This window comes from Haemorhous mexicanus, chromosome 4 (genome assembly GCF_027477595.1).
Source record: "Haemorhous mexicanus isolate bHaeMex1 chromosome 4, bHaeMex1.pri, whole genome shotgun sequence".
Lineage (NCBI taxonomy): Eukaryota > Metazoa > Chordata > Aves > Passeriformes > Fringillidae > Haemorhous > Haemorhous mexicanus.
The window spans coordinates 58988030-59011747 of NC_082344.1; the positions used below are offsets into that span (position 1 = coordinate 58988030).

The 23718-nt window shown below is 35.2% G+C and overlaps 1 protein-coding gene across 2 annotated transcripts in view; it reads right to left on the reverse strand.

The window, feature by feature from the left end:
• TBC1D19 (TBC1 domain family member 19) overlaps window positions 1-23718 on the reverse strand; it is a 46524-nt gene that overhangs the window by 21568 nt on the left and 1238 nt on the right. Inside the window, exons 2-10 of one of the 2 annotated variants that reach the window (XM_059845044.1) lie at window positions 14940-15012; window positions 14124-14169; window positions 12260-12335; window positions 6439-6513; window positions 5412-5475; window positions 4457-4503; window positions 2764-2874; window positions 1869-1941; window positions 1093-1131 (exon numbers count right to left, since the gene is read on the reverse strand). In XM_059845044.1, coding sequence (XP_059701027.1) covers window positions 1093-1131; window positions 1869-1941; window positions 2764-2874; window positions 4457-4503; window positions 5412-5475; window positions 6439-6513; window positions 12260-12335; window positions 14124-14169; window positions 14940-15012 — 604 coding nt within the window. Of the gene's footprint in view, window positions 1-1092; window positions 1132-1868; window positions 1942-2763; window positions 2875-4456; window positions 4504-5411; window positions 5476-6438; window positions 6514-12259; window positions 12336-14123; window positions 14170-14939; window positions 15013-23718 lie in introns of those variants that run through there. The other variant, XM_059845045.1, reaches the window with a different exon arrangement.

Genomic DNA, 23718 nt, shown 5'->3' on the forward strand with positions numbered 1-23718 from the left:
ATATTTACAAAATTTATAGTCTTTGAATATAGCAAAAGCTAAGGTATTATCTAGAATAGAGCTGCTCAGTACATATATATATATATATATATATATATATATATATATATATATATATATATATGACAAACATGAATGACAATGTGGAGTTGAATGAATGGCTCAAGAAGTCTAGAAAATATCATTTATTTGGAAGAATGGGAAAAGAACAGAGAGGTGGAAAGTACCTAATGAGTTGCTCTTGGATTAGAAAATTGACAGTGCAGGACAGAAAGATTACAACGAAAGAAGGAAGAAAGAAAGACAGAAAGAGAGAAATATCATTGTTTTGTTACTGCAACAAAAAAATGATGATGAAGCACTTTTGGGAATTGGCAGTATCCTGCCAATTTTTTCCTTTGGTGCTAATGTTCAGCAGGAATTAGAAGAGACAGTAATGAGTAAATATTGGTGTATTTCAACCATTCCTTGTATGCTTTTTCTATAAGCAAACTTAAACTATTAAAATATTATTTCTTTTAACTTCCCCTTCCTTTTGTTGGCAATTTCTTAACTAACAAAAACAATCCTGGAACTTTTCAGAAAAAGCAGTATAAAGAGACAAGTAAGTGAATATTCCATAGTGGCTAGTATGGAATAGCAATACTAATTGCTAATACAGCAATATTCTGCAATTGCAACTGATTATTAAAAAGGCTATTCTGACACAAAGCATAGATCCCATTACAATAATGAGATCTTTGTAGGCAGAGAAGGGACTCCACAGAATTTTGATTTTAAACTGAAATTCAGTAGTGGAATAGGTTAAGTTGCCACCAAAAAGATGTCTATGTGCTTCCTATTTTGTTTTAATTGAAATACCTGTGGAGCTTTGTATCTGGTAGCTACAGGTAGACTGCAAATGTTTGCATTTCTGTCCCTGTCTAAATGATAACAGCATTAGTGACTGTCTATCTAAATTACAATGGTATTACTGATAGTGCTTTGTGCTAGTCTAAGTTCTTAAAATTCTAAGAGGTACATGCAAATACAAATTTACTAAATGCATTCTTAACTACTCAAAGTTTATTAGAGATAAAAATAGATCCATACCTTTCTGCCCAACACGTACATGTTCATTTTCAAAGAACTCTAGAAAACAAAACCACAGAAAAGCATGGCAAAAAATAAATGAAAAAGACACCCCAGCTGATAATGTGTTTCGTATTTTTAACACACATCATTACATTCAGTTGCTATTTACTGCTAACATCACTAAAAGTTAACCTGCACTAGAGAGTCAAAGTCCTTTTTCAAAAACTAATTTTGTGTTTCAGAAACACAAATAGCAAAGCAGCACTACATCACATGATTTTCAACCAGGCAAGTTTCCATTTAAAAAGAAAATCTTGTGATACTATAGTGATTTCCATTTTTAGGCAGAAGGGCCATCTTAAAACCTCTTCCTACAGCAATAGATTCATACATGGAAAACCAACAGAGATTATACACTATTTAAGTTACTGAATATTAATATATGGATATGTCCTCTAATATTTTGACAACAGTTATTTTAAATGTTTGTATGTATATCTGCATATATATACAAATACACCTATCTTTTAGCTGGATAAACATTTACTGATAATTTCTGTATTTCTGGAAACAGGCAATGTGCTTCTCTAAATCCTGAAGAAACTTCTCCAAATCTGACTCTTCATATAAGCAATGTTTTTTATTACTAGCTATATTTTACTATGAAAACAATCATACTTACAGAGCAAATATTTATAGTTTACTACAGGAAAAACACACTTTTTTTTTATAATTTTTAAGGATTCTACTCATTAGTGTTCTGTTTGAATGACTGGAGCATGGCATTAGCTTACCAGGAGGCACTTGTGCTGAATCATCAATACCTAGCTGTCCTATATTTAAGCCCAGTTCACTAAAATCTTCTTTCTGAAAAGGAACAGAACCATAACAAAATAATTAATATGTTCAATTCTCCAAATCACTTGAGATTTCTTCTGAAAGGCTTAATGTGAATATTTTCTGAACCAAATTAAGTTCTTCTAAATGCATACATTTGAAATAGAATCTCACATCAATTCTTAATCTAGTTTTAGTTATAAGCCCCAGTTTGCATGTCAAATTACGAGCTACATCTGGATGTAGTGAAGTGGTGAATGAAAGATCAGGTTAAGGATCTCTAATTCCCATCTCTTTTCCAACCCAGGTGAAGGTTTTTCTACTAGCATATAATCTGCAAGAGCCTCATCAGTGAAGCATTTAGAAAAACTCTCCCATATAATACACTAGTACTCAAACACTTCTTTTCATTTACAACCTGACAATAAAGGGATTTAAAACTATATTGAGAAGAAAGTCAGAAGCTAACTCATTGTCAGGCTACTGATCTTGAACAGAATCTGCAGAACTGAGATGTGCTACAAATCTGAAGTTTCTTGTACAGAAGAAAAATGACTAAGTGAATAACATGTACAAAAGTGTATTTTGGGCACAAATTAAACCTGTGTGGCATAAAATGAAAACTTCTCTACTAGCAGAAATTTTACTCTTTATGTTTTATTTTTCATGAAAAATATTTTTAATAGAACTTCTTTGTGCTCTGTATTTTAACTACACATTTAGATTGATTTTCACTTTCAAAAGGAAAAATTTATGATAATACTAACATTCATTTTTATTAGTTAGAATAATTTTCATAAGAAAGGAAAAAACTCTTACAGAAACCTCTTATAAGAAAAAAAATATACTTACCAATTCTGGAATATCTTTAACTTTCAAGGGAACCTGAATTAGTCCCAGATGATTTCTGAAACTAGGCTGCTCTCCATTTTCATAATTTGGGTTTCGAAGATTCATCAATACCTTAAAAATTGTAGCTCTGTCATTTCTTGCTTACATTCAGAACTCTTCTCAACATCAGCATTACAAACAGTACATTCAGCATAAAATCATTTCCCACAACTTATATATATATATATATATACATATATAAATTATCAAATTATATCTCAACATTTTCAAAACCAAAAAGTATTGAAAATTTTAAGGTTATTTAACTTTTAATAGTCTACTATTTAACTTTTAATAGTCTACTTTGAAAAGTCAGCTCAATAAAAAAGCAGAAATAATTTTTAATATACACAATTAAGTGCTGGCTACATGTCTTGAGTGAAATTTACTTCCTCATTTAAACTATACCAACTACATATTTGTGATGGCCACAGTATCCAGGATATTTTTCAGCATTACTTTTCTCTGAAATAATTTTTATCCATCTTCTTACACAGGCAATCTGACAGAACTTCCAATAAAAGTGCTACATAACTAAAATAATACTTTACCAAATAATAATATCTCAAAATATCTTCTTTCATCTAAGAAAAAGAAATTACATAATTGAAAACCTAAAGCAACTATAATTTAAATTACAAGGAATCATCTCATGGTAAGTAACTGCGATCTATAAAGGAATTTACAGTCTCTTACATACTGTTATTCCAAGGTATAGATTTTGATTTGATGTTGAACTGCAAAGATTCTTTCTAACACGAATTTCCAGCTCCTATGAAATTCTCTCATAATATTGTACCTCTACAGTTCTCACTCTTGTAAGTATTCTAATACCATATAATCTCACAGTCAGACTTGTTAATTTAAAGAAACTGCAAGCTCTGGAAAGAAAATGGCATAAAAGAAAAAGAGAGTGATCATGAGGGTTACTGAAAAATGCTAAAAAAACCCCAGATTTATTTACAGATCCCAGATTAAAAACACACCACAGCTGTTAGTACAATGAGGAAAACAAAATAAATAAAACATTTTCAACATTATTTTGATTAACTGTACAGAAGGAGTGATATGCAATAAGTACTGTTTTACTGTGATGTTCTGTGCTTGAGTCATAGAAAACATTGAATAATACTGACATTTAAGGCTTTAAAGATTCTGCAGTCACCAATTTTTTAATGGTCCAGTTTGATTACATACAAAAGCCCTGAAATTCTACACAGTCCTGTTTCATGTTTGATTTTGTACAACCTAGATGACCTACAATTGCAACTGCATACAAGTCTACAATCTACTATCAAACAGTCTATTAGTTTCACATATTGTGATTTATGAGCTTAATATATTGGAATTGAAAATGTAAAATGGTTTACAAAATCACTTGAGAATAACTCTCCAAGCAAAAAACGTTGGGCCCAAACTATACTTTAGAGAAGTTTATCACAGGTTCAATTTAAAACTGCAGTTAAAAAATAAAAAAGGGGCAATAGCGTTTTGTTTTGTAAACCAAACATGGATTCATAAAAACCATGCCAAATTTCACTTGCTATAAATAACAACTAGTATGAAATACATTTAGCAATTATTTTTCCCACTCAATATAAAAGACTATAATGGATACAAGCCAATGGCTGAGTATTGTTTCACAAAGGCTTACCTCAAGAAAATCTTTAGGTGCATAAACAGGCCGGAAAAGACTTAGATCTGAAGTAAGATTTCAATGACACTATGTTAAAACCAAAAGATCAAAAACACATGTGCCATATTTATAACACAATCTAGCAATTTAAATAACAGATTACATCAAAATAACATCATCACATATATCATGGCAACAACTACCACATATTCTATCATGATTATGCTACTGATAATTGCCTCATTTTTTAAACCTCAGATAAATGAAGAGGAGGGTGCTCTTCAAGGTCTCTTCCAGACCAAACCATTCTATGATTCTATGAAGAGAACAGTAGTCACAGGAAGCTTTTACTTAATCCTCATAAGTCTTTAGACTGAATCACTCTTAGACTTGGGAAAGATATGATTTTCAAAAGCAGGGTATTTTTCAACAGCTTAAAATTATTGAATTACACACATTGCTGTCAAATGAAAACTGTGAGCAGTACTAAAAAATCCATGAAAAGTGTTTGCCACCAGAGGAGGTAGTGTGATACAAACCAGCACCTCTGCAAAATCCTTTTTAAGGAAGTTGGCTATGAACTAGCATGAGAGTTAGCCTTGCTTTCCCCAAGTATAATATCACTGATTATTCTGTCCAAGAGTTATTTTTATCTTTTGTCAAAAAAAATCTGAGCTCAATTATCCACAGTTCTGAACATTTTCTGTCAGCCTGAGTTTACATTAAGAGGAGCTGTCTTCTAGTTGAATAAATCTCTAGAGCACTGGAATATGGAATGATTCAATGTTAGTACAATAACTTGAAACAAAATAAGGAAATAAGTATTTATATATGCATAATGACACATTACCAATGAAAGATCGAAATCAATTTGCCTTGAAGAGATTAGATTAACCTTTGACTGGTAAGTAAGATGTGCATCCTTCCTTTCTATGTACAAAAGTTTAATGCATGTAAATTTAGTTGACTTTACCTGGCTCATCAGTTCCCATTTCATTCCATTTATTAAGCAATTCTTTTTGTTCATTTGCAGGCCTCTGAAATACACAAAAAAGTGCTTCTTCTTTTTTTTAACAGAATGAACAAAAACATGCTTATTTCAAATACACATTCATTTCAACTATACATTAATGCAATGTTTTACAAAATAGCAATACAAACTTATTTGCTAACAAATTACCCCTAGCCTGAAGGTACATTACACACTGGGAAAGGCCAAGTTCAGTTCCTGGAAGGAAAGAAGCCCATTAAACAGTTTCAGGTGTTTAGTAATGAATTTAGGATATTTAGTACTCAATTTTGTGTTCCTGAAGATTTACTGCCCATTGCATAGAGCTGTTGGACTCTTATCAAATTCCTGTCCCTGGTAGCCATGAAAACCAAATACAGCAGCATCCTTTAGCTCATGAACCATAGAGGTTTCTGACACCTATCACAGAGGTCAAACAGGGAAATGAACAAAACATGCTAAAGTTACTCCCTAATTCCATGATCTTTAAAATTAAAGCCTCTATATTAATTTAAGAAAAATCAACCAAACAACAACAACAAAAAAAAAACCAGACCAGAATGAATGATAAACAAAATCAGCAATGTACCAGTATCTCTCTCTCCTTATGCACCAGTTCAACTACCACCTTCTGTGCACACAAAGCACATTTGTGTCGATTAGTTAGTTACACAGTTGAGTCTTCACACAAAATACTGTTATGAGCAATGAACACAGTAATTAGCTTTCCAAAATGCTGCTCCCTCAAGAGGATAACTACTGCAACAGCAAAGAGGAAAATCTACCTAGAGCATTCATATTCTCCCAAGCTGAGCTGACACATTCACTGTCACCATCTCTGAAAATTATTCTGCACCAAAATTATTTAGATACTGAACCTGCAGCTCTTGATAACCATGTCTAAAATGGAAATTACATTACAAGTGTGCAAGATGAGGCTTAATTTCAAAGAAAATGTCAGTTTGAAAACAGAAAATTAACAATACATTACCTTCTGTGCTAGTGGGATATTGAGTTCTGTGCACATGCTGTTCAGACTTTTCAGAATTCGCTTCTCCCAACTTCCCTAAAATACACACAAAAGATAAATTATAAGGAGTTTCTTTTTCCTGAAAATTGAATTTACTATGCAATAACACGCAGTTTTTTGAAGTCAGATATATGTAAAAGGATAGCAAGAGTCACTGACTGACACCTGCAAGCACATGAAGAGAATATTTATATGCTTCTTTACATGGAAGCAATAGATCAAACAGATTTAATTCTTTACAACACAAAAAAAAAAAAATCAGAAAATTTAGTTGTTCATATTTCAGATCTTTAAAAAAGCATGTATTTCACAATTACTGATTTTTATATATACTTAATGATCAAGTTTCTTTATAGATCAATATTTAACAAATTTTTCAAACAATTATAAAGGTCAATCAACTGTGCACAGCAAATACCTTCTCCACTTTGGGGCCTGAAGAGACTGGCAGTCTTTCTCCACAAAAAGTATCTCAGATGTCGTCAGAAATAAAGGAAAGCTAGAAATCTGATATTCTGTAATGCTTAAAAAAATAGTTCTTCTAACACAATGCTCAGGAAATAGTTGTCTAATCGGAGAAAAACAGAAGTAGACAATACTTCAGTGGCCAGCAGACCGCTTAAAAAGCAACCAGATTCTTCTGGCAATTGCATTAGGCTTCAATAGTGCCTACTCCATGGCCAACTCCTCTGAAGTTAATGCCGATTAGTAATGACTTCCTTGTCAATGGACTTGGTACTTTGCTTCCGTGATTACAGCACCACTGGTGGGTTTTATACTTAATTTAGTTTTCTATGGATGACAAGCCAGACCTCAATCACATGAATGCAAAGACTCCTTTGAATTTCATTTAGTTCTATTTATTGCTTGTAATTTGCTCTAGACGCAAATTTTACAACAGTTAGTTACTGTTTAACCACGCTCCTCAAGGTTCTGTCCAAAAAAGGCTGCAGTTTATTAGACAGGAAGCAAATGAGAGGAAGGGCAGTTTAAAATCTTGTCTATAATTGTTTCATTTTAGCTTTCATTTACAAGGTCATTTTCAAGATCCTCTCATACCTTTTTCCATCAAAAAAGTTGCTACCTTTCACCAGAAATTTTTCCTCACAATCAAGTCATCCCTTCACTTTTTTTTGCATAAACAAAACAGATCTGAGTTTTGAATGTAAGGAATGTTTTCCAAATTGCATACTTTTTACCATACTCCGTAAAATATTTTTCTTTAACTGTATTACCATATTTAAATCCCCTTCAAATGCTGTAGTTACACAACACCATGTGACAAAATGGTTCATCTCTCACAAACTGGTAGTATCAAGCCTTTACTATTTTGCCAAGAAGTGAGGTTTTGTTGCTAGAGAAATAAAAAGTGAGAGAGCACAAAGATTACTAGGTCATACAGGATAAGAAAGTGGAAATGGAGAATACACAGGTAGTAGCAGCAAAAACAAAATCAAAGGTAAAGTCTTTTTTGGTAAAAGCGTGGTCTAGATCAGATGGCCCAGCATCCTGTCCCGCCAAATCCTATGTGTCCAATGTTGTCTCCCTAAGATTATTGCAATGGCTAATTGTTCCCTATGCAAAAAATTTTCTTCTGTCCAATCAGAATCTCCCCAAGAGTAACTTGTACCCATTAGTTCTCATCTTTTCCATGTGACTCTTGTAAAAAGGAGTCTCCATTTTCTCTGCAGCCACCCTTTAAATACTGGAACAAGGTCTCCCCTAAGCCTCCAGTTCTCAAGGCTGAACAAACCCAGCTCTCTCAGCCTTTCCTCACATGTCAGGCTTTCCAGTTCTCTGTAGCCCTTCTCTGGACCGTCTCCAGTCTGTCCACACCCTCTGCTGTACAGAGGGGACCAAAACTGAACACAGTACTCCAGATGTGACCTGACTAGCGTTAAGTAGAGTGGGACAATGACTTCTTTATCTCTGCTGGTGATGCCCACATTGAAGCAGCCCAGCATCCTGTTGCCTTTCCTTGATGCAGCAGCCCACTGTCCACTCATACAGAGCTTGCTGTCCACTAGGTCCTTCAGGTTCATTTCCTTCAGGCTGCTCCCCAGACAGGTAGGAGCTCCAAGCCTGTCCTGAATTCTGGATTATGTTTTCCCATATGCCAGACCTAACATTTGTGTTTTTACATCACAAGTCTCTTGTTAGCCCACTCTTCCAACATATCCAAGTTTTTTTGCACAGTGACTCTCCCTTCTGATGCAACTGCTTGGTTCGGTACCATTAGCACTATCACTTCATGATACCATCAAAATTAAGGGAGGACAGGTGGAGGGCGCATAGGCAGGGGAATAGCAAAGATATGCTTAAAGATATGAAAGCTACAAAAGAAGAAGAGACAGATAAAAGCTTTGCAAGACCAAAAACCATCTAATTCCAAGGAGAAATGGAGGTTAACACACTTGGTGTGACTTACAACTGCCACACCAGACATTAATCCACTCACTGCACTGGGGATGCAACATACTGGTAATAAACCACTTATACTCCGTCATAAACTGTGAGTTTAATTCATATTTCAAGACCCAGTAAAAGATAATCAAATAAATGCAAAAAGACAAAACCAAAGTGAGGGTTATGCAGCCTTTCCAAGCAAGATACCTCTCCAGGACAGCAGGTACCTGAAGTGAGCAGAAACAGAATGCACTGCTCTTGACTGAAATAAAAAGGCAGAGGGAGAGGTCATAAAGCCATTTTATTGATGGGAACAATACATTTAACAAGATGATTCCTCTAGTCTTACAAAGAAATTCAACACTAAGAAAACACACTATTAGATTGCTATGGTTACAATTATTTAGCAAAATAGCTGAAACTGAGGAAGGAAGCATTGCAATTTGGAAACAATTTCATAGCATCACAGAATGGTTTCCAACACCTAAAGACCACACCTAAAGGGAAGGAGAAGGATTATGAACAAGGGCATGCAGTGATAGGACAAGGCGGAATGGATTTAAACTGAAAGGGTAGGTTTACATGAGATAGGAGGAAGAAATTCTTTACTGTGAGGGTGGTGAGACATTGAACAGGTTGCCCAGAGATGTTGTGGATGCTCCATGCCTGAAAGTGTTCAAGGATGGGTTGGATGGGGCTCTGAGCAACCTGATATAGTGGGAGGTATCCTTGCAAGGGAAGGTTGAAACCAGATCTTTAAGGTTCCTTCCAACCCCAACCATTCTATCATCCTATGACTTACAGCATTACTACTCATTGCCATTAATGCTCTATCCTTCTCTAGAAACCTGGTTTTCTTTTGAGGTAAGAAAAGAAAGCAATATAAAAACTTCAGTCTGCCATCTACGAGAAAACAGAACCAATGTGAGAAGAAAAAGGGTTAATTATGGACATTTTAATACCTACCCTAGAAAAATTATTAATATCACTTTAATCAGTGACTCAAAGTCATTCCAGTAACTATCAGAGCTGTTTTCTGGGAGTAGTACCCTTATTTCCAGAATTCTGAACTAGAGCAAAATTTATTAAGATAGAAAAGGATAAAGAAATTGTCAACAAAATTATAACAATGGAAACAGCATCTGAAATGGTGACTGTATCTAATAAAAATAGAATATGACAAATATGGAGAACATTTTTATATGGGGACAAATTTTGATGATAGCACCAAAATATTTTTTCCAACTGCTGTGATGCTAAATGGAAATAAAGTAAAAAAAAAAATTACCTACAAATAAAAAAAACCCCAGTTTTTACTGTCAAAACATTAATAAGATTTTCAATACCTATGAAAGTAAATTGCTAAGCTTTCACTTTTATCTCTCTCCCAAAAGGTATTAGCAACCTGTACACTTGTATTTTAGCTATTTCCAAATATTTTAAACAAACAAAATCATTGCAACACTGGCTTTGTAAGCTTTTCACATTGTTTATTTAATCAAAAAGAGTAACAAAATAAAACCTAGTTATGATTCAATTGCTCTAATGATGCCTGTTTTCTTACAGGCCCATTATCTACAGTGACAAATGTATGTCATCTTGAAAATCAAACACTTGCATGTATCTCGGTGGTTTTAGAAAAGATCATGTTAGTTCTCTAACTGTGCATTTATTATTCTTTCTCAACTACCACAATTTACCAGTATTTCTCTACGGAAAGGGTTTACAAGTCTCTATCAAAGAGCTGTATTTTAAGAAAGAGTTTGAAAGACCATCATACTGGTTTGGCTGGGATAGAGTTATCTTTCTTCATAGTAGTTGGTATGGTGCTTTCTTTTGGATTTGTGACCAAAAGGATGTTGATAAAACACAAATGTTTTAGTTATTGCTGAAAAGTGCATACACAGCTTTAAGATCTTTCTAATGCTTCCCCAACAGCAAGGAGGCTGGGAGTGCACAAGAATTTGGGAGGAGACAGAGCTAGGACAGCTGACCCCCAGTGAGCAGCGGGATATTCCAGACCATACAACATCATGTTCCAAATAAAGAAGCTGGGACAAAAGTTGCCTGATGATGGAAAGTAATCAATGAATCCCTATTCTGCTTTGTTGACATGAGTAGCTTTTACTTTGCCAATTACACTATCTTTGTAACACAATTTCTCACTTTTGTCCTTTTGATTCTCTCCTGCTTCACTGGGGGAAAGTGAGTGAGTGGCTGAGCTGCCTACCAGGGTTAACCCACCTGGAGGACATGGATGACTAATACTCTTTGAAATAGGGAATTAAATTTTGCAACCAGCAAAGACAGGACTTCTCCTGCTCAGTTTTAAACTACTGGAATAACAGGCCTTCCTACATACATCTAAAAACACTGCAAGTATTACATACACTTTTGTAAAATAATAACCCATGAACCCGGTTCAGAAAAACATGCATATAGATATATCTCTCTGGTTCTTGCATTAATAAACTAGTAAGAATTTTTTCAGGCAGCAAATTGTGGCATTACATTTCACACCACACAAGAAAAATTGATTAAAGCAATCTTTAGCCCCAAATCCTAAAGACTGAAACCCAGGACAGAGAGATAAGACTTAGAGGAATAAACAACAATATGATTGTAAAGGTAACACAATTTGTTGAGTATTTTGTAAAATAATATTGCAATGTATCTCTAGGCAGAGTTAAATACACCTTTATCCCTACCTCAGTTGTTTTTGTTAAAGCATATTCTTCAAGCTTGTTATGTTTTCTTTTACATTTTATGTGGGTTTTTTTTTTTTTGTTCATTTCAAATGGCATATATTGGCAAAAAATTAAACAAGCAAAAGTTTTTTTCCTGACACCAAAAATCCTCATTTAATCTTTCCAGTCCAGTTTCTCTTATTCTCCTTCAATATGGCTTAAGCTCCTTAGCTCTATATTTTTCATCTTCCTTTCACATTTTTAAGTACTAAATATATCTCTTCTTTCTGAAGATCTCACTATCTCTGCAGCCTGTTATTTTTCATCGTGAAACTGCCTGTGTCCCTTCAAAAAATGCTTTTGTAACCCTAATAAAACGACCTATAGCTACCCCTATTTTCTTCTCAATGAAACCAAATTCTCTTCTTTGACATATTCACATCATCTCTATTCTATATTTTTCACCTACCTGCCACTATATCCTACTACTTTCGTGGCCGGAGAATTACCTGAGCATTTTCTGTATTTATGTAAAATGTCACATACACAATATTATTATTATTAACTTTGATCCAATTACAAATCTGAGCTTTTCCTAAAACCTAGAAACACAATAACATTCTAGAGAGCAAATCTCAAATAGTCTAATTAAAGCTCTGATATGAATGGTAAAATTCATAACAACCAACCTGTGCTTTCCTCATATAGGCTAAAGGTTCTTTAATATGTTCAGGTGGTGCTGCAGGATGACAGGGCAAAGGAAACCTTAAGAAAAAATATGGTAAACTTTAAAAATTCTGATATTTTATTTTGCTTAATTAATCCTGTAATTGTAAACCTAAATATAACTTCTTTCATGAGAGCAATAGCAAAAACATAAGTGTGTGTTGATCAAAACTGAGTGCTATTTTTAGAAGTATTTTTTCCTCATCCATGCTATGGATACAAATAAGATAACAATATGCAAGAATTAATAACATTTCAACATGAGTTGAATTAATAACATTTCAACATGAGTTCTTCCTGTATTAAAAATAACATTCCCTTATAATTTCACATACTTATAAAATAAAATAAAATAAAATAATTATATTAACAAATCAGGTATTTTAAAAGTGTATTTTCTTCACATCACGTCATCTTTATGATTTCCTGGAACTTTCCCTTTCCATGTCATCAATTTTTCGAGACAATATATGTTTTTTAAGGGTTTCTTTTTCAAAATCAGTAGTGAACATGTACATGCCCAAAGTAATTAGAATTTTGAGTGAGGTGTTGACTTAAGCAAAGCTGAATATCCACTCATAAACTGCATTATGACAAAATATAAAAGCTAGAATAAAATTTAAAAACTAAACCAAAACACTATCTTTCAGTAGTATAGGTTATTTCCAATGAGTTTTTCTCAAACATTACATCCAGCTTAATTTTAAGTGGCTCAAATGTCTTTCAGGAAACAAAATTTACACATAACTTCTCTAATAGTTAGCCTGAATTTTCATTTGTTTGAATGCATTCAACCAGTTCCTATCATGCGTTTTTGGGAAACCCTCCCCAAATTTCTTCCCATTTTTAACAGATAAGACCATTCTTGTACTTGCTGCAAATTTGTTATGGACTATTCTGTTTCCAATGTGTAAAACAGAATCAATATCAACAGATTTCAGAAATCCTGTTTCTTGGCTTTTCCACAATGCTCATGAAATCATGGTGTTCGGTTAATTTCAATTTTCAAGGGCAAATTTCGTTATTTTGCTGCTTATTTCCGTGCATTAGCCCTAGAGACAGGTAAATATTTTTTCCCTGGGAAGATATAATGAAGATGAATCCCTGCTAACAGACAGAAGCATTTGGCAGAATTAAGTTCCGAATACCACTAAATATACATTGTGCTAAACTGGTAACTCTAACAAGCTTATTTACATTAGCACAAATAGATTTGCATACACAATTCTTATTTTATAGTTGCATTCATGGCTATATCTGTCATGAAATTCACCTTTCCACTGTGCCAGAATGTGAAGAAAAATTATGCTTCCCAGACGTCTAATCCAAAGTTTGCTGAACAATAATAAAAAGGAAACTTGGCCGATTTGACTGCGTTTATAACCATATCCCAAGCATGATGAGCACTGACCTGAGAAACCTAGAGATCCAATACCTTAACGATTTTTTAAAATAATTAATACAAAAAATATGTGCAATGTTGTGACCAATACCTAAATTAAAACTCATTTGCAGCAACTACCTCATTTACATAATTATATTATGACCCTTGGTAACTTTGGAAGTAAAGCCAAAAGGAAAATACTAAAGTAACTACAAAATATGGTGATATTTATTTCATTTATTCTTTAAAATGCACTTGAGTCCAGTATTTTCACTAGGATGAAAAAGAAATAATGGCACTTTAAAACCAGAAACTAAGCAGGTACTCTTGCTATGACAGATATTGCAGATTACAGTAACACACCATACACCTCTATAAACAAATGGATCAAAAGTAAATCATGTCAGTAGAACTCACTAAGTGAAAATACTAAATAAACTCACACATTGAGTTCACTATAAACAGCATTCTGAAGCTTCTTTTCCCAACCTGTTAAAATAAAAAAAACAACCAGAAGACACCTTTAGGAATTAATACTAATGGAACATCAATCAGAGGTTGCTTTGCAGTCAGTGGAGTTTTGTGTCTGGTCTCAGTTCATGTCTACCTACCAGAGAGACAAGAGGAGACAAAGAAACCTTGATCTAATCAAGACAGGAAAACTGCAAGTTGAAAACTCTATAGAGACTGAATATTCTTTATTTCCACCTGCTGTTCAAATAATTACAATTTAGTTTTGGTTAAAAAGCTTACATTCTATTTCTTAAAGCCATCATTTTATAAAACCAACAATTAATATTAATTGACACAGTGTTCCTGATGATTATAAATCTGAGATCATTTATCATAAAATCCTTACATTATAGTAACATAGGCTACAACTTTCAATGCAAATTGGAAATTTAACAAAAGGTAAAATTTTCAATAATATCTCCATGGAAGTTAATTTCCATTTTCAGAAGTGACTGAACTCTCTATTCACTCAGAACTTTCAGAAAAAATCACCGCTATCTTAGAAAATTATAAAAGCACTTTGCATACATAGTATGTTTTTCAAAAAGCAGCTGGAATCCAACAACACTTTCCCTTTAAAATTTTTTTAACCTGATTTAATAATCTGGAATCACTGAATGTCTGCTTCTGGCTACTGTCAGTGACAAGACACCAAGCTCCACAAACCACTATTTTCATCACTTATATCACATATGTTGTCAATATATCTATCTTCTTCACAAATATATCAATTAAGTGTTACAAACCTGATGTCTTCAGAAAATCCTTAATATCCTCTTTTAGAGATTCCAGCTTAATTTCTGGTTTGTGTAGGCTAACCTAATATGAAAAATAAATAAATAAGTATCAAGAACTAAAGAGAAATTACATTATTCAAATTATAAAGTAAGTAATGAACATGCTTAAGGTTACACCCAAAGCAAACGCCTTCCTTGAGCAACAACAGTCAAAAATATCAGTTAACCTTTTTCTTACTCAATGTCTTCACCTTTTTCATCAATGCTAAAAGCTGCACATGGGGAAGAAGAGAGAAAAAAGGAGTGGAATATGCAATGAATGCATATAAACGTACATGTTTAATAATCTGAGCAAATACCCCACATACTTAGCACAAATGCTAGACTATACACATTGAGGAATTGGTCGTAAGGTACACATGGAAAAAACTAGAAGCCAATCCCTGTATTTCACCTGAAAGAATTAAAACTGAAAACGTTCCATAATTTTTCACTTAACCTCCCACAGTTCAGCTTTTTCAGGTAAGAAATGCCATTTTCAAACCAAAAAACTGACTGCACTGAACACTCCCCACTGCAGTTGTGACTACCGGGTATATATGACCTCTTGCAATGAAATGCACTCAACACACTAACCAGCACTAACCAGCACTAACCAGCTTTACAACCATACCATGATACAACCATACAGATGGTGCTGCACATCTTTCAGCAACAGCAGGACCAGCTCCTACAGCATCTCCTTCTTCTGCAGCTAGATGAAGAGGTGAAAACCAACACAACACAAAGGTCCAAAAGGACAACAAGCAGAAACTCTGAAGTTTCTGTGAAGTGCCTTCCAAGACATATTTTCCTAAGCATGGTACATGGCAATAGCTGATTAACATCAGATAATAACGTTGAAGGTTTAGAGAAAAAAGAGAAATGCTGCATGCTAACTTGAAAATAACACCAGAAGATCTGTGTGTCCACAGCCATGACAGCTCCAGGCATATGTCAGAAGCATATGGCCATATCATCTACATAGAAATGTGAGACACCTCTTACCAAAAGCTACTCAACAATATACTGTAGGCATATCGGCTACTGATTCTATTGCAGCAAGCTTTCCTGCTGCAATGGAATTTTAATTTTAATTTAATTAAAAATAATCTTTTAGCGATTTGTGCAGATTTCCAGCCCTAACAGCACTGCTGACAGCATGGCATGCTTTAAGTCCATGGCACACAACTGAAACTCAAAAATCCTGTACTTTGCCTACAGTTTATACATAGAAAAGGGTGTTTCTGCACTGGAAAAGCTGGTCTAGGTGAATTCACAATGCAGAATTTTAAGAAAACCTTTCCATTTTCCCCACATGAAAAGAGGAATGGACAATAATGGAGAGAATAACAGCATCAGCATTTCAAGGCCCCTTGCCATTACAGGTAAGGGAGGCATTTATATTTGGGTTTTGACTGCAACAGCAAAGAGACTATTTCTCAGCATGCTTCTGAGAAAGAAAGGTCATCATAAGCACAGACCAGAAGGTGTGGTGGGTTGCATAACTCTCATGTCAAATGACTAACACATATTCCATCCAGCACAATGGTAAAAGCTGGCAAAGGATGGTTACTAATATCCGGGAAACAAAGATTTCTATGTGTGTTCTTGGGCAGTTCACAAAATACCCTTTTATGCAAAAACCTCAAGGAGGATTTTATGAAGAATTCCTTTTGAAGCTACTTTGATGGGAAGTCCTTTTTGGACATTTGTCAGGCTGAGGTTTTCTCTGGTGCAAGGCAGTGGTTTTGTATGTTTACTGTAGAAATTTTAAATAAAGTAACACACATCAAGCATGGCAGATTTTGCCATACTGTTCCTCAGAAGGTTTTGTGCACCCTTTTGCAAATGTTCAGCTTTGTCTTTGAGTTAAATATGGCTCATTCTAATCTCAAGGTCCATGGGGTTTACCCATCAGGTCTGGCACACTTTTTAGATGCAAAAAAATCCCCTCACAAATACAACTCATTGACAGATGATAAATCACACAAAGAAAAGAAAGCTCCTGTACAATCTGCTATATAATGGATTAATTATCTTAACACTGGAAACAGTACAAGAAATTATGTGAGTGCAATCAGAACAGTGTTTTAATTCTCTTCTGTTCACACACCTGTGAGCTCTTGGCTTATTAAGGAGTATCTGATACTCCTATTGAAAACAACAGGGGTTTTTTTAGAGATTCCTGGAAATTTTGGAAATTGATACAGCATATCACATTAGAAGGCATTAAGGAGTTCAGTCCACAGACTACTTCCCATTTTCCCTGTCAGGCCAAAAGAACAACAGAGGTCTTTCTTGTAAACTGCTGTTCCCAACAGAGCCTGTTCCCCAGCTGCAGAGCATAAAATCCAGAGACTCTCCTGTTTGCAGCAGAAAGGCAGTCAAAAAGGAAACAGGACAGCATGCTGGGGAAAATTTTTCCCCAAGGATTACATCAGTGCATCAACCTGCACTGGTTACCTTCACCTCTTCATGCCCATGAATTCAGCCAGATATTATTTCATTATTCCTAGCCCTGATGCAGCCAATATTCTCAGGCTAATCTTTAACTTATCAAAACATCTATCTTTAGCACCTTTCCTGTGTTCTTTTTTTTCCTCTTTGCTGGAAAAAAGCTCTACTGAGACAAATTTTCACATAAAAAATATGAAAATTCCCCCCCAAAAAATTATGGGGGCACTTTTGTCTCCACTTTTACCAATTCAGAGATCAGTTGCAAAAGCCTCCTCCCATTTACACTTTCTCTCTTGTTTACTTGTGTACTACAATCAGCACATTCCTAAGTGCTAAGCAGAACAAGAGAGCCACAGAAACTGTTAGGTTTGCTGATCAGTTTTCAAATCAGAAATTAGATACTTGAGAATGTGGCAAACAGTTCAGCTGGCAGCTGCAGCCAGCTCTAACACACACCATATTCCAGCTCTGTTTAACACAAAAAGGGAAAATACTCATTTTAGTAAGTGAAAGGAACTCTCTTCAGAACTGTTTTGCTGTAACTTAACAGTATGGTACCTCTTTAGAATTCATATGGGTGTTTATGGGAATTAAATTGAGGAATCAAGGGGACTTAGCAGAGCTGATGTTCCAAAATTACTAGTCCAGGTCTCCCACATAATCTTGTTTTTCCTTTGGATTAACTGATCTAACTTATTTCTGTGTTGTACCATGTTGGAAAACACATTTAGGTATTTATATTTTTGGTAGGGTTGGTTTGTTTTAAACTGCTTGGTACGACATACTGACTAAGTCTCATTTGCATTTTTTTTCCCTGTGATTTTTGGTAGAATAAAAAAAATATGTTGAAAAATTTTATTTATATAAAAACGCATTACTACAACTTTACATAGATAAAAATGCCTGCCTAAGATTTATTGGGAGAAAACCCCACATTGATGAGATTTGTACTCATGAACTGAATTAATTCCCTGCATGATCAAAAAACAGCAAACACCCTGGTAGAACTACCAATTTCAACACACACATCTTGAGGAAAGGGTATCTTACTTCCATAAGAAAAATACTATCTGTTACTATAAGGAGATTATAATATGCAGGTAATAAAGAGTGAGCAATACAGGGGAACAATTCATGAAAGCAAAGGGTGACAGCTAGAACAGGGAAAAAGCCAAATATTCAGAGGCTGAGTCAGGGCAATATAGAGCCCTGAAAGGGAATAGGGATAAAAGTCAAACATTTCAGCAAAAAATAACAAATAATTTTTAATAAATGTTAATGCCTAACAGCTTTTCCCTGTAAAATTAGCATTGTGCATAATCTTATGGACAGGGCACCGAGGTCCAGGTGTGGGATGTCTGTGTTCCTCGGCAGTCTTGGTCAGCTTGCTGTGAATCATGACACATCTGTCCCTTCCACATTCCCTCACAAAACAAGCTTTACAGCATTCCTTGGTACCCCCCAATTCTTCAGCTGTACAGACCCAGACTTCAGGGACCTTTAAAATTTTGCCACATTTGCCGGTGCTTAGGGTACCACTAACAATCTTGTGTGTACATCTTTGATTTTGGCAAGGTATCCTGCTGAGGTCTGCACAGCCACCATCGGAAGTGGTACTCTAAATGTACTCTCTCTGTACCTAGATGACAAGATGGAAGAAAATCCAGACATTCAACACTGCTGTGGCTGAAAGGAAGCAAAAGGATAGCACAACAGTAAAATAATAAAATTGGTGGAAATAGGAAATTGATTCGCAGAGGAACTGAACACAGAGTTCAACCTATTTACAAATTAGCATCTAAATTTGAAAGTGGCATTCAGTGATCATGACTGGAGCAGCACTGGTCATTCAAGAGATGATGAATCAATCACAGCACTCGAAGAAGTATAGGAAAATAACCAGAGGACCAGCAACATACTACTAAGAGGAGGCTTAACAGAACAAAGTGTTCCAGCATAACTCCTGTGTTAAACTATTTCTTTTCTCAACAAGAATAAACACTGCAGAGAAGTGATCCAACTACACTGAAATGTGGAATCGCATCAGGTGAACACATATTTTTATCCTGTTGCAAACAGTTCTGCAAATAACTTTACACAATCCTAATATTTTTACAGGCTATCAACCATAATTTCTGTTCAAAGCCTTTTTTGTTTAGATACACATGTACCCTCTCAAAGCATTTATTACTGTTCAGTATGTTTCTGCACAAGTGCACAATGTTTTTCGGTTTTATTGCTATTATTTCCCAAATTACAATAAAACAGAATCCCCAAATATAAATTCAATGAAAGCTAATAAACATTCACCATTCCTTATGTACTTCATCCTACCATAATTGGACTTTATAAGGACCAAGCTGACTTGGTAGCACTTCAAGCACAACCACCACAATTTCAACATAAACATTCAGTAAAAACCTAAAACCCTGCAACTTTAACGGAGAGATTAGTTTTGGTTATACATTTCTGTAACAGAAAGAAGAATCACTCTGAGCCTAACTAAACAAATTTCAGTAAGTGTGAAACCCTGATTACAATGACAACTTTCCAACCCTTCTACATTTCTTCACGAACTACAGTAAGGGAAAAAAGTATTGTGAACTTTCTTATACAAGTAAAAATAACCTAGCAGATACAGGGAGAGCTTCAATCAGTTTCATATGGAAGTAAACAGCTTCAAATGTTATGCTGTAGTACAAGATATAAGGATATATTTTAATGATGTAATTTTAATGTTTAATAAATTTTCTAGGTTTTGAATATAAAATTGTTGCTGAAAATAAAATACAGACACAAGGCAAAAACCAGAATCTACACTACTAAAAAAGTACTACTCAGCCAGTCAAGCTTGCATTGCTTCTGAATTATATCATCTGATCAACACATACTCAACTGCATTCAATTTAAAATTCAGTATAATGCAAATACTACTACTGAGCTCTATCAGCAAGCATAGTAAATCCTTTGCCAAATACAATGCATGAAAATGAACCATTAATTTTCCATGATGACTCCTGAGCCCACATTTTTTTGCTAATTTTTATTAAATAAATGCTACATTGCACAGAAACATTCTCCTCCTTAATTTGATCTTTTATATGTTTGGTATCAATTTCAGATACCAATCAGATTGGTATCGATTTCTTTTTTTTTTTAACTGGCGAAAAATATCATGAAAACAATATGCTGAGACATGTTGCAAACCACAGATTATAATTAATTATTCTAAGCTTATTTACCTACACTTTAGGAGCACAGTCAGGCAGTACTCCAGCTCCAGTGTTCCTAGTGCTCCCAAAGGAAGTCGTCTCCTCCTTTGCCCCATCTGAAGTCTTGTAAAGACCCTTACCTCTCCCTTTGAGCAATACTGTCTTTAAAGCCTTCTGGTTCCATCACAGGTCTCCTCAAAGTCAAAGAGCGGTGGCAGCCTCCCCTCCTCTGGACAGTGTTTCTGACTGCGACATCTCTTCTCCAGCCTTTATACCTTCAGGTACCTCCACCAATGTATTCTCACTCCCAAACTTAACTGCTACCGTGGGGTGGGATGGGGTATCAGGCCTGATTTTTATACTTATATTGCCCCTTTTTAGCCTCTTAGCTTATCATGCTTTGTTACAAGTTCCCCTCAGGCTGTCCCACTCCAGCTGTACCTACAAGAAACATCTGAGAATATTTATGCAGACTGGCAGGGGGGGACTTCTTGCACTGTGAGTCTTTCTTGTTCCATTTAAAACATAATTTAGAACCTTTATCTTTCATTTAGAACCTTTCCTTTTATTGTCACCTCCAGCTTTAGAAAAGTTCTTTAGGAATAAACTACTGAAGCTTTTGTCTGTTGGTTGGTTTTGTTGGGTATTTTTTAAACTCTGTCATTTGCCCCTGGTCACTAGAAGTTCTGGGCAACTCTGAGTTAGACTGATTTCTGTTAGAGGTTTGCATGGGACAAAAATTAGGATTGATTAATCTCAACTGATTAATAAAGCCTAACTCAAAGGTTTTCAAAGATTGTGAAAAATGCAGTTTCTGAATTGGCTGCAAATGAAAATGTGCTAAAAAGGTAGCACTTTTTCATGTCTCTGAACAGTTTCATTTTTATTGTCTGTTCACTAACACAGATTTTCCCTAGAGCAGAATTTTAGCAAGATTTCCCAAAATAATTTGTTTTAAAACCGCATTTTGTCCTTGAGATGTCCATGTTTTATTTTTTCTAAACACCTCTAATCTCTACCTTAAAAAAATTTACAATTCAGAAAGGGAAGAGAAAAATTAAGATAAAAACAAGCAAATTTGATTACAAACTTGCACAGAGAAGTTGTGCCCAGAAAATGAGGTCTTTCCTCTGCTACCCCACTAACACCAGCAGCGTTAGTTGAAAAGTTACTACCAAATATTTTGGCTCTTTGTCACTGTTACTCTTTCCTTTCAAACACACTACAAAGTATGTTCAGAAGAAATTCCAAAGTGATAGGTACATTAGAACTCTCACCCACATTAATCTCTCTTCTTAACTTCAGTAATGTATCAATATATCAAAAATCAACCTAACATTTATTTTTTACTCATTCATCACTTACATGACACTACCTCTACTTCAATCCTTGGGATAAAAATGTCATTATCTTGGTATCCCCAGAGGTCAAGCTCTGACAGCAAATCATTTGATGCCCATGCCAAAGTTATTTCAAAGAGATTGTGTATCACAGCCCTTGACACTAGCTCAGGCTCCCAGTGACAGCCAAGCAAAGCATTGGTTTGATCAGTTCATAACCACAGGGCTACTCTCTCACCACTCACAAATAATGTTAGGGTACTGTGTTTTCCCCAAAATTCTATTAACTCATCAATGAAACTGCTCATTCTGAGTTCTCCTTCCTAGAAAATAAGAGACAAATTCACAAAACACAGCTTTTCTAATAGCTAAAATATTGTTTGTGAGACTACATGTTCTCTCAAAATTTCAGGGATTATTATAATGGACCTTAAGATCCATTTTGACTGCAGTGTTTTCAGAGACAGTAAATATTATTGAACAAATATCAACATCATTTTCTACACTAAGAGATGAACAATATTTGTGAATTATAACTGCAATATAAATATCCAAAACAAAACTAAATTTCACTTTGATGCACTGATTCCAAACACTTCTCAAAATACAGTGTGCATCTCCCAAAATAGTTTAAAATCCCCTAAGAAAGGAACCACCCTTCAAAATCACAACTCGTGCAGACCAAGCAGACAAAAAACTCCATCACATCCTATCAATAAACTGGAGTTCAGGAGTGATGCCCAGCAACAGCTAAGATTTCATATTTGATAGTGCAACTCCAGCAATACCCCATGTAAAGAGAGGAACATCAAGCACTAGCTTTAATACAGAGTGAAGCAAAATTCAGAAACATTCAGAATGCTGTACAGCTGCTCAAGGCAGAACAGGAGACCAGCCACTGACTGAGGGGCCCTTGCACGGAATAGCACTAAAGTGACTGTCCAAGCTTTATAAACAAAGCAAGTCTTCTGTGCATGAAAGAACATAAACGCGTGCAAGGTCAATAAAAAAAGCCTCCTCCATCAAGAACACACAGCTTCCTGCCAAACACAGTGTATATTTGGCCCTACTAAGTTAAACTACAATCTCCAAGAGATAATTCATTTGATTGAGAAATCCCATTGTTGATGTATCTATAAACTTTCAGATCAGTACACTAAACTATAGCTCTGATTTAACCTGCTGTTATAAACCCTTCACACTAAGAACCCTAAGAATCAGCTTGAATATTTGTTGCCCTGTTTCTTTTCCTTCCCCTTAGCACTTCATATGACTAGAATGATCATGACCTATACAAACACCATTTTTTTCTTCTCTAAGAAATCTGTACAACAGTACTCTGCAAAGCCATCATAGCAGATACATTCTCATATCCAGAAGGGATTTAGGCACCTCACTGCCCTTTCAGACTCCAAACACCACCTTGGGAGAGCACTGCTCACGTTCTCAGTGTCCACCTGCACAAAATGGTTCCACCAAACCAAAGCCACCCGCCCAGTTTAGCACCTTCTAAACACCCAGCCAAGTCCTGAGGACACCAAGCTTCCTCCTCTCTCAAAAAACCCATGCAAAGAATGAAGTGATTGTGAAATCAGGCCCTGCCAGAGACAGGGATAAAGAATCCAGTGGAAGGGAGTGCATTCAGGTTTGTTAGCAACAGGAACAGAGTGGTTAGAACAGAGCCCTGTTCACCGCCCATTTTAAGGACAAGATGTGACTCTCCACTTCTCATGTCGG